We start from the raw sequence: 12,995 nt of genomic DNA, 5'->3' as shown, positions 1-12,995 counted from the left end.
CCCAAGACTAGTTGACCAACACAAATTGGACCCAATGGGGTAAAAGGAAAAAAATTCATCTTAAAGTTGGGTAGAAAGACATAGGACAATTAGAGGGTGGGCATATGAGAAGTAGAGAGGATGTGTTCAAAATGCACCATGTGACGTTCGTAAATAATTAAGAAAAATATAAAATCTAATGCAAGTTTGTTCCTTAAATAATACTAAATGTTATCAACAGAGGAATATGCCAAATTAAACTAATATAAAAACAAATAAAGGGAAAATAATAGTGATGAGTAAATAGATGACCTAGAACAGTATTTTGAACATTAAAGGTTTAATAAAAAACTTTTAGAAACCTAAACTTACCCAAAATATTTCAGAAAAAAAAAATCCCTTGAAATGAAGTCTATTATAACATATTGTTATACAATAGCCACATGACTACAAAAATTATGAAAAATAAGCTTTTTAAAAAGAAAAAACAAATGTACTTTAATAAATTTCCTAATTCTTTTCAAAAAACTGTTTCCTCTTGCCTTTTTGCGGAAGTATTGTACCCTACTTCAGCTGGATCTCGAAGTAGAGCCTGCCTACGCATGTCAGCTTACCCTTCGTAATAAAGATCTCCAGTGCTAAAGATCTCTAAAGCACTAAAGAAACTCCTCTGAATTTTCATTAAGCAACCATGTAATAAAGACTTGTGCAAACTGTAGATTAAAATCTAGTCCACTACACCAAGAATTCAGGAGCATATTGGGGGCTCCTTTCAGTGTGTAATTTCCTAAATAAGATCAACTCAAAAGCTGACTGTCCCTGTTGATGACAGAAACCAAGGAATTACAAAAGGATTTTGTATATCTACTTGACAAAATGAGAAAATGTGACCTTCATCATTACTAATCCCAATGCCAATGATTACCTCTTTAAACTACCCAGGGCCAGTGTGATGGCTCAGTAGATAAAGGCACCAAGCATGTACAGAGGATTTAAGCCCTAGAATACAGTGAAGAACATAGTCAACTCCTATAAGTTATCCTCTAACCTACATGAACATGTGTATCCACACTTGTACACATGTGTGCACACACACAATTATTTCAATAATTAAACTCAATTTTAAAAGTTCATACACTAATACTTGGGTCAAATGCCTCAGTTTAGTTGACCTCCAGCCTCCTTTTCCTGTATTTGACCTCAACAGCATGGGAAATAGTTACAGTGTAAGTGATAACCTTCAAAGTTGATGAATATCAGTTAAAAACTTCACAGATGTATAAAAGAGAGTGAAATGAACATAATTTCCCTTGGCCTTTAGCTGACTCTCCTCAGGTAGAGTCAAATTGGAAGTTGGTAGCTCTTATATGGTTCCTATGGCACGAAACAGTCCTGTAAGCATTTACAGTTTGGAGAGAAAGAGATAAAACATCCATGTACTCCCAGCACATGGAGATGAGGAGCTCAAGGCATGACTGGCAATGCGGTGACTGTGAGACAATTTATATCTACTGAACCATATTATTTCAAAGAAAAAATACATATTTATCTATAACTTATAATTTTAGAACATGTTTATGATGAATAAAGAATATCTATGTACAAACACGGCCAGATTCCTTTTTGTTTAGTCTCAGAATTTAAAGTCATTTAACTAAAGCCTCATTAAAAGTCAAAACAAAAGCATATTTTTGTAGTAATTCCTCAGCAAAGTTAATTTAGAAGGACGTGAAGTGAATAGACTTCCGAGACTTCTAATATGTACATCTTTCCAGTTAAATAAAAATGTATACATGTTTATGGACACAGTTGTGTTTATCTTATAAACTCCCCCACTACATGTATATATATTTTTCCATTAATGTTTAAAGAATAACATAGCTAGACATAAAGTCATTTTTATTTAATTTTATAATCGTATTATTTCTCTACTTTTACTAACTTGGAGAATGATTAGCTAAATTTTCATTCATAAGGCAACAACTTTGGGATGCCTTTGGTCTAATGTGATGATTATGGCATGAATAACTATTAGCTTAGGAATCATATGATGGAGATGAGATACTGAATTGGGAAAGAGAGGCTTTCCAATGGAAGTACTCAGGAGAAAGATAGAAGGGGTGATCAAAGCTTAGAAAGCAGGTTAATGGAAGTGAACTTTGAATCATCCTATCCAGAGGGAAAGAAGATAAGCCAGACAAGTACCAAGGGCCATGCCACCACTGCAGGCTTGCAAGGGCCCAGTGCTGGGCTGGAAGTTACTTTCTGTATTCATTCATGCTAATCTATACAACGTGGGTGTTACCAGCTTCAATTCTACACTCAGGAAAATGAACTTCAAACTGGAGCATCTTGAGAAAGAAACTAAGCCATTGGTCTCTTCTTCTCACTGGACTGGACAAGCCCCCTGGCTTGTCACCTATGAACATCAAATGTAGATCTCTATACAAATAATCTGGACAGAGAAATAGAGGGCTCAACCTAGGATTTCAAACATATCCTTCACCCCAAGAGCCTTGCAGCCTTCCACCATTGAGCTGATTCCAAAACCTTCCTAAAGCACTCAATGACACTCTGTTGCTCCAGAAATCACGCAAGTATATAGACTTCCATAGTAGCTGCTCCCCTCGCACCTATCTTTAGCACACATAACCAAATACACTTAGCCAGTGAATAAACTAATCTGACTCTACCCAACCCTTCCCTAGTCCCACTGCTCACACTCGAGGTATGCATAATGCAGAGCTTTCTCTTTTTCTGCATAAATTATCTTACCTATAGCAAGAATTAAGCTCCCATATCACAGAATAGGCTTGAGTGTTTGGCATAGGGCCGTCACTAGAAATTTCTGAGAATGTTGGAAAGCCCTCCTCCACAGGGTAAAAAATGCTACAGACTTCAAGGCCTGTTTCCACATCCAGTAAGTCTAGCATAGATTCTGATTTTATTACTCAGTGAAGTCTTCAGTCAATGTATTCTTTCAGTCAACTGCAAAGGTGTGTGTGTGTGTGTGTGTGTGTGTGTGTGTGTGTGTGTGTGTGTGTGTGTACTACAAAACAAATAAATACACACATATATGAATGTATATGTGGTATATGGGAGGTGGTTTGTCTCTCCAAAAATGTCTAGGCCACTCTTCTAGATGCCACTCACTCATTCTACTTATATTTTCCATGGCATAGAGAATCCATTGCTTCTGCTATGTTGACAGAACACCCTAAATACAGCTCTTAGACATTAGTTTAAAAACCAGTCAACTTGGCCACATATTTTGCTGTGCTGGTGAGAATAAAGAAATTAATGGCTAGTAGAATCAACCAGTTTTCCAATTTCATTGAGCCACATGGTCATAACTACAAAGACAAAAGTCAGCAGAAAAGTCAGCCTAGGAATTCTGAAGTCTTTTGCACATTGGTGGATACGCAATTGAATCTAATCTTTTCCAGGCAGAATTGTTAAGTTCTCAAGAAGAAAACAGAGGTGCAATGAGAGTAAAGCTACAATAACTCACTTACCAAAACAACAACTATGGGATATAGGAGAGGACGGCTGCTCTCTTCAATTATACTCAGTAGCTTCTGGGTTTCTTGAAAATCAGAGGGCACAACCTCAAAGAAAAGAAAGTAAGAGAAAATGAATGGAAGACCTTAAAGAATAGAAGTTGGCTCCTGGAGGGGGAGAGTTCTACATAATATCCAATGTATTTATCAGATTAACAATTAAACCACTTTAAAAGAAACCTACAATTTATGGATATTAAGATTTAAGCAATATCCTGGGTTAAATTATGTTATCTATGGGTGGAAAATTAAAAATACTGTCTATGGGAGAAATATTTGCATCTCATGCTAGGAATTGGGTTCCAAGAATAATGTTTTCTTATATGAAATAGTAAAAAAATACAGTTTTTCAGCACAGAGTAGATAGCACATGTAAGGGTTCAGAAAGGTGTATTCTCTTTGACACTGTATGCTCGAGTCTCAAATTCTTCCAGCCATTACTGTTTACTACTTACATTCACACAGATGAAACTGTAGCATTGGTCTGTGATGAAGTTCTGAATATCTCCACCCACATGGTCCAGAACCACAGACGTGACTTTGACACACTAGGAAAAAAGCCATACCAAAAGACATTTATCATTTAGACAGACAGGCCCACATGAACATAAGCGACTCCATGACAAAGCAACAGATCTGTTCTAAACTCATGGAGCCTTGTAGCATGTACAGTAACAAACCCAGCTGAAGTGTATCAGACAACCACAAGAAAGATAATTGGAATTAATCCATGAATAATGTTTACTATTTTAAAATACAAAAAAATGTAGGAATTGTTACAAATAGGCAAACAGTTTTGCAGACTGAGGAAACACTCGGCAAGGAGCATGGTTTGTGTTTTATGAAGAATTTGTTACAGTGGATATTCAGGGGCAGGAGGAGAAAAGCTGAGCGGGATGTGGTGGTGGGACTGCAGGGGCCTATTAAGTACCATAGTTTAAGCAGCAGATTTCATTCCACCTGGAATGACCAGAAGCAAAGAAGGCAATAAGAAATTATTACAATGATGTCTGTTAGAGAGAAATAGGAACTGCACTTGGGCAGTAATAACCCAAAACAAAGACCCTGCCAAACACTACCTTCTAAAAGGTAGCTAATCTGGCTGTGGTGGTACACACCTTTGATCCCAGCACTCAGGCACAGTGGCTGGTGGATCTATGTGAGCTCCATGCCAACCTTGCCATCATAGTAAGACTCTGTCTCAACAAACAAACAAAAGGTCGTAACTTTAGACTAGATCTAGAAGGGGCAATATATCAATCATAAAAATACTTTCCCAATAAAGTATTTATAATTTGGCATTCTCTTGAGCCACATTTTTCTTTAATTATAAATACAAACTTAAGGTCAACAATTAGCAATGGGGCCTCATGAGGCTGAGAAGCTTCTGTAAGGTAAGACTCACTGTCAACAGAACAAAGCGACAGCCTACAGACTGGGAAAAGATCTTTACCAACCCTACATCCAAAATATATAAAGAACTCAAGAAATTAACCACCACCAAACCAAATAAAACAATTGAGAAATGGGGATCAGAACTAAATAGAGAATTCTCAACAGAGGAATATTGAATGGCTGAGAAACACTTAAAGAAATGCTCAACATCGATAGTCATCAGAGAAATGCAAATCAAAACGACTCTGAGATTCCATCTTACACCCATTAGAATGGCTAAGATGAAAACTTCAAGTTACACCACATACTGGCGAGGATGTGGAGAAAAGGAACACTCCTTCATTGCTGTTGGGAATGCAAACTTGTACAACCACTTTGAAAATCTATTTGGCACTTTCTCAGAAAACTGCAAATAAGGCTTCCACAAGATGCAGCTATTCCACTCCTTGAAATATACCCAGAAAATGCTCTGCCACACAACAAGGACATATGCTCAACCATGTTCATAGCAGGCTTATTCATAATAGCCAGACCTGGAAACAGCCTAAGTGTCCATCAGTAGAAGAATAGATAAAGAAACTGTGGTACATATACACTATGGAATACTACTCAGCTATTAAAAACAAGGAAATGTCAAAATTTGTGGACGAATGGATTGAACTAGAGATGATCATACTGAGTGAGTTAACCCAGTGGTATACACTCACTTATAATTGGATACTAGCCCAAAAGGCACATCCTACAAAAGTCTTCACTTACCAGGAGATTTGGATAGATGTGAAGACATCCTACTGAGAGTCTAGGGAAGAGAAATATAGGAGAATGGAGAAATAGAAGGACCCAGATGGTCTTAGAAACATACAAGAAGAACATCATCATGGGTGGATCAGAGCCCAGGGGGTCTGCTCAAACTCTTGCCCTAACCAAGGGCAATACAACAGTAAACATCGAATCCCTACTCTGATCTACCCAATGGACAGGACATTCTCCACAGTTATGTGGAGAGCAAGGACTGACTTTGACATGAACTCGGGTGTTCCATATTTGACCACCTCCCCTTGATGGGGAGGCCTGGTAGCACTCAAAGAACGGATAAGCAGGCTACCAAGATGAGACTTGATAGCCTATGACTATATAGTGGGGGAGGAGGTCCCCCTCGGTCATAGATCTAGGGGAGGGGAATAGGGTGAAAGTGGGAGGGAAGGAGGGAGGATACAAGTGATGGGATAACAATTGAGTTGTAATCTGAATAAATTAATAAAATTTAAAAAGCAATAGGATTCTTTTATAAAATCTAGCTGTAATAATGTCCCAGGAACTCATATCTCAACATTCACACCTGCATTGCACATATCATACTTTACAATCTATACTCCTAAAACAAAATGCTGCTTCTAACACATGGAACTGTAGCCCCAAGATGCTCTACTCCATATACTGTTATAAATTATGGGAGAATAGAGAGGGAAGGTGTCAAGACCTAGTTCTGGCATAAAAACTAGTTCACTGATAACGCTTAAGATTTTTTTTCCACTTAAAATTTGTACTGAGCCCTAAGTTCAAAGAGAACTTTCAAATATTCAAAGAGAGTAATCATATATTATTCAAAATGTATATATGTATATATATATATATATAACAAATATCAATTTATTATGCATCAAGTTTTTACCAAGAAATCACGTGAGCTAGATATTACAAAGAAACGCTAAAGTATTCCTGGGCCTCTAATGTATCCAAATAATTTGGAAGGCTTTATCAGCTAATTTGCTCCAGACTCTTCCATGATGTTTGTATGGCAGACCCCTTGCCGTGACAGCTATGCCTTTCCTCCTGCAGACTCTCTGACATTTTAGAAAGTAAGAGTAGAGATGTCAGTCTCCCTGGAGCAGATTTCCAAAACATTCCCAAGTCGTAACGATAGGTCTCCTATGTGACTAAAGGATGAGCTGATTTGTCAGAATCCCTTGCTTAAGACTACACTTTCCTAATATCAGAATGCTTATAAAGGCCTCACAGCCAGGCAGCAACTGGCCAGCAACCTCTTGTAGGAGTGCATTTCAGAGAGGAAGCTCTGCCTTGCTGTTCTTGCTACTGCAATGGCTATGAGGAGTAAATTATCTTTTTACAGAGCCTGCTGCCTCAAGTCTTCAAAAGGAAGACTGTGGTACTGTGTCAGGGTAAGTTGTATGCATGGAAGCTAACTCATTTCTCATTGGTCAGATAGAAATCAAGGCAACCACAAAAACAGATCTTATCATGCAGAATTCTGAATTCAAAAAATGATTTAGTTTTAAAATTTCCTTTTGTATACACATAAATGAGATCTGTGCTAAAATCATGAGCCATATAATGAATTAAGCTCCTAAATATCAAAACGTAGATGAACTTCTAGAGCACAGAGTTTAGAATAATTGAGAAAAGAAACAGGTATATTTTTCACAACTAGCAAATGCTTAACAGGGCTTAAAACTCTGCCATACATATGAAAGAAAAGCAGTTTTAAGTTAAAAATACCATATATTTTAATTACCAATAATTACCAATAATCTCTGAATATTACATGGATAGCATTCTGATAATTCTATCAGTAGTATATGCTGTAACTACAAGAACAGTAACAGGATGACTTAAGGTATAAATAAAAAAATAAATAAATAAAAAGAAAGGGCAGTAAATGCAATATCACCAAAACTACTGATAAACCTGAGATAATGTTTAACATGCAGAGAAAGCTATTTCTAATGGTTAAACAAAGACAACACCAATACATCAGAAATCCTAGACTTCCAATGACAAGCCAACACATTTGTAAGTCAGTTTTGACACCTTCCTGTGAAAGACGAGGAAAGGCTCACTTTATTTCCGCTCCCAGCAACAGCTGGATCGTATTCTACATACTATAAGGTAACTGCATATGTTACTCCCATATTGTACGTGCAATAATCTGTATCCAAGAAAACTAAGCTTAATTCATTTTCATATAATTTTATATTGAATTATATTCATCTGTAAGAGTTTTGTGGACTTGTGTTTGATATTCATGTTGGTCCAAGCATCCTGCCCACTATACCTGTGGTATATTCCTTGAGCCTTTTGTTTTGAATTCTAAGAATAACTTGGCTAGGGATAATCCTGGCATTATACTTTTTCTTCATACATTTGCACATACTAGCCACTGCATCTGAAGACCACATGCTTCCCCGCAGCGCTTCACTCCATCTCTCACTGACCCGCTCTTTTCCAAGCACTACACCAGCTAAATTTCAACACTTCCTGGATTTTCACAGCTGTCCCCAGTGATGTGATATCTGAAATTCTCTTTCCTCCTGTCTTGTAGCTGAGGAACAATCAGACATGAGATGATACTCCTGAATTCTGATTTTATTTGAAGCTTGCAGATGAGACTCCATTAAATTTGAGTGGCCTCTGTGGGGATGTAACAGTCATGCAGTATGTCTAAGCTTTGCTTGCTTTGGGGTTTTACAGGAAGGGGCACTTTAAGGAACTCTTTATCTGGAGACACCTTGGCAGATTTCCTGTTCAAGAGATTTCTTTCCAACTCCCCCCTGACCTCTGCTATACTGTGCTTCAGGATGTTGGCTTGTTCATCTAACTGAACACCTGTTACGGTGACTCTTGTGAACTCACAGGATAAGGGATTTCACATGGCATAGTTTAGGAGTGTCAGTATATCATGCAGAAAGACGTGAAGTGGACTAGAGAGATTCAGGCCAGGGCCAGACAGGAAACAGAGAAGGGGAGCCATCAAGTATTTCCTTTGGGCCCCAGTGTGAAAGAAGGTGAGGTGCACATTCTGTATAAGTTTAGCCTACTGCATAACTCATACCCACTCCTTAGTCTACATGGGAAAACCCACACTGACACATCCAGAGCTAGGCCTCTCTCAGGTAGTTCTAAATCCAGCCTGGTTGGCAGGAAAGAGTAATCTTCACATTTTATTTCTTACCCTTGTGATTTTTTTAAAAAGACCTGGACTGCCATTTCAATCTCTGATGGGGGTTGAAGATCAGATAGTTTAGCCTTACATTCAAGTTTAGGGAAGAAGTTCTTTTTAGATCAAGATAGATGATTTAAGTTAATAGAGATGAAATATGAGAATGAATTTGGTAATTTTCCATCCATTTCTATCTTTTGGAGTAGCTTGAATAGTATCGGTATTAGCTCGCCCTTGAAGGTCTGGTAGAATTCTGCACTGAAACTGTCTGACCCTGGGCTTTCTTTTGGTTGGGAGACTATCAATGATTGCTTCTATTTCTGTAGGGGAAATGGGATTAGTTAGCTTGTTTATCTGTTCTTCACTCAACTTTGGCAAGTGAAATTGATGAAGAAAATCGTCCATTTCCCTTAGATTTTCAAATTTTGTGGCATATATGCCTTCAAAGTAGGATCCTATGATTCTTTGTATTTCTTCAGTGTCTGTTGTTATGTCTCCCTTTTCATTTCTGATTTTGTTGATTTCAATACTGTCTCTCTGCCTTTTAGTTAGTTTGGCTAATGGTCTATCTTGTTGATTTTCTCAAAGAACCAGCTCTTGGTTTTGTTGATTCTTTGGACTGTTTTCTTAGTTTCTAATTTGTTAATTTCACCCCTGAGTTTGATTATTTCCAGATATCTACTCCTTTTGGGTGTTTCTGCTTCTTTTTTTTTTTCCCCCCTAGGGCTTCCAGTTGTGTCTTTAAGATGCTTATGTGCGATGTTTCCAAGGACCTCATGAGGCTGAGAAGCTTCTGTAAGGCAGAAGACACTGTCAAGAGAACAAAGTGACAACCTACAGACTGGGAAAAGATCTTCACCAACCCTACATCTGACAAAGGTCTAATATCCAAAATATATAAAGAACTCAAGAAATTAAACACCACCAAACCAAATAACCCAATTGAGAAATGGGGCTTGGAACTAAACAGAGAATTCTCAACAGAGCAATATCGAATGGCTGAGAAACACTTAAAGAAATGCTCAACCTCCTTAGTCATCAGGGAAATGCAAATCAAAATAACTCTGAGATTCCATCTTACACCCATCAGAATGGCTAAGATCAAAAACTCAAGCGACACCACATGCTGGCAAGGATGTGGGGAGAGAGGAACACTCCTTCATTCCTGGTGGGAATGCAAACTAGTACAGCCACTTTGGAAATCTATCTGGTGCTATCTCAGAAAAACGGGAATAGGGCTTCCTCAAGACCCAGCTATTCCACTCCTTGGAATATACCCAGAAGATGCTCCAGCACACAAGAAAATTTGCTCAACTATGTTCATAGCAGCCTTATTCATAATAGCCAGAACATGGAAACAGCCTAAGTGTCCATCAGTAGAAGAATGGATAAAGAAACTGTGGTACATATACACTATGGAATACTACTCAGCTATTAAAAACAAGGAATTCCCGAAATTTGTGGACAAATGGATTGAGCTAGAAATGATCATAATGAGTGAGTTAAACCAGAAGCAGAGACTCAAAGGGTATATACTCACTTATATCTGCATACTAACCCAAGGGGAATGTCCCACAAAAGCCTTCACTTACCAGAAAACTGGGACAGAGGGGAAGACATCCTATTGGGACTCTAGATGAGAGAAGCATGGGAGAATAGCAAAGTAGAAGGATCCAGAGGGTCCTAGAAACCTACAAGTAGAACATTATGATAGGCAGATTTGGGCCCAGGGGTCCCACTCAAACTAAGGCACCAGCCAAGGACAATACAGGTGGTAAACTTTAAACCCCTACCCAGATCTAGCCAATGGTCAGAACATTCTCCACAGTTGAGTGGAGAGTGGGATATGACTTTCTCACGTACTCTGGTGCCTCACATTTGACCATGTCCCCTGGAGGGGGAGACCTGGTGGCACTCAGAGGAAGGAAATCAGGTTGCCAAGAAGAGACTTGATACCCTATGAGCATATATAGGGGGAGGTAATCTCCCTCAGGAACAGTCATAGGGGAGGGAAATAATGGGAAAATGGGAGGGAGGGAAGAATGGGAGGATACAACGGATGGGATAACCATTGAGATGGAACAAGAACAAATTAATTTTTAAAAAAATTTAAAAAAAAGATGTTTACTTCAAGTTTGATACATATAAATAGCCAAATCACTATGAATGTAACATTTATGGAACTCATGATTGTTTCTTGTTTCTTCATGCTGTATATAGTTTATTTTATGCATGTGTAATAATATAAATGTATATGTTAAAAAAGAAACATAATAAAATAACAATAATAATAATAATAATAGTAATAGTAATAAAAACACTTCTGGGTCTGAAAAAAAACCTGGACAGGAGAGCATTTGCAAATGATCTTCACACTGCTGCATTTACTTGGTTATCATTTTAAAATATTTTATAATATTAATATTTTAATATATTATTCTATTTGTATATTGAACATTATGAAAAAAATTCCCTAATATTGAGAATATTTCAAGACTAATGCCTTAAACAGTTTCATTTGCTATTTCAGAACATACAATTTTATAGATGTTGCATTTTATGCAACTCCAATTAGATTAATTCTAAAGTAGTGAATGCATTATTCAATTCCTCTTTAATTTGTTTATAATCCACTTTTTCAAAACCTAACACCAACTCTGTTCTTCAACACAGAGATTTTTAACCTTGAAGGCCATTTTCCTTCTGTATTACAAACACTGGTCTAATTCTATATGTACTAATTAATGTCTTAAAGGTTTTTTATATTGCTTAAACTTTATTTTTCACGACTAAGTTGACATCTTCCTTCAGAACACAGGATATGGATTTATGTATAGCCTACTATTCATCTGTAGAATGGTAGGTATTTAGCTGTTATTAAAATATATTTGCTCAACTGTTCGATAAATTTAAAACTCCGATTAAAATATAGCACCATTCATCAGATATGTATATACCGAGAGTATTTTACAAAGGCTATTAAACACAAATCTACATATATGAATACACACACCAACTAAACTATAAATTTTTTTTTCTTAAAACCAAGACCCTTGATAATTATTTCCAGTCAAGTGTAATTATTTTTGGTCCTACAGCTTTTTTCTTGGCTAGAAATAATCAATATTTTTTATGCTTGAGTAAAGAGATTTGACTTAACCTAAATATGCAGTGTCTTTGACATCCTAATAAACAAAAACCATGTTGGCTGCCATTCCTGTGTCTGAGCAATGCTGTAGCAGCAATCAGGGCTGTCATTCTTGATGTTTCCACTTGCAGGCCCAGCACAGGGAACAACCTATGGCTAGACAAACTTTCTTCCTCTAAATATTTTGGCTAAAAACATTTAAATATTTAAAACACATTTCCAAGATATCCAGCAAAATTAAAGAAGTATACCAAAATTAAATGTTTTTGTTATAGCGTAACGACCATTGAGTAAAGACTTACCATGCACTAAGTACAAACATCTGTGCAGTGGAAATACTATTTAAAGCGTGGGCACTAGGGAGGAAGATGGGCAGTAAGAGAGCTTCCTTTCAAGAAAAGTCAGGGCTTAACTAAGCCTAAGAGGCATCAAGTCCAGGAGCCAGAGATTCAAAAATTTCTGAGAAGCCAACCCACTTTTTACAGAACTTGTTGGCTGACTCATCTCAGAATCAGAATTGGCCACTATCCCACTTCACTCCCATTCACCCTGCAGCCCTAGTGTGGGAATAAGCAAGGGAGTGGTGGAGAGATGTACTTTCCTTCCAGTCTGACTAAATGTTAATGATTACTATAAAATCTTTGTTTTCCTTGTTTGGTCCACTTAGCTTTGAGCCTTCACTATGGTCTTCCTATATTTAAGTCAGATTTTAACCTAGTCTAATTAAGAACTTGAACTCAGGAGCACAGTTCCCTGGCTTTCAATGTATCTCTGGAACATTCTTTCTGTGTGATTTTTATAGTCTTACTGTGTCCTGTGGCTCAATTTATTCATTGGCAAAATAATGCCTGTTAGAATCCATAGTATTAGCTAATAAATGAGAGACTAGGATTGCTGCTTTTAATGTCTTTCTTGAAACCTGAGAAAAATGTAGCTGGTAGGCAATCAACCCCAG

The 12,995-nt window shown here is 37.4% G+C and overlaps 1 protein-coding gene across 2 annotated transcripts in view; it reads right to left on the bottom strand.

Moving 5' to 3' along the window:
• Crppa (CDP-L-ribitol pyrophosphorylase A) overlaps positions 1 to 12,995 on the bottom strand; it is a 242,465-nt gene that overhangs the window by 119,832 nt on the left and 109,638 nt on the right. For both annotated transcript variants that reach the window (XM_051145035.1, XM_051145043.1), the window contains 2 exons: positions 3,995 to 4,087; positions 3,495 to 3,587 (listed from right to left, as the gene is read on the bottom strand). In XM_051145035.1, coding sequence (XP_051000992.1) covers positions 3,495 to 3,587; positions 3,995 to 4,087 — 186 coding nt within the window. The remainder of the gene's footprint in view (positions 1 to 3,494; positions 3,588 to 3,994; positions 4,088 to 12,995) is intronic.

The sequence above is a fragment of the Acomys russatus genome, chromosome 1, assembly GCF_903995435.1.
Source record: "Acomys russatus chromosome 1, mAcoRus1.1, whole genome shotgun sequence".
Lineage (NCBI taxonomy): Eukaryota > Metazoa > Chordata > Mammalia > Rodentia > Muridae > Acomys > Acomys russatus.
Note: the sequence above shows the minus strand (reverse complement) of the source record. Positions and strands in the feature narration are given on the sequence as shown.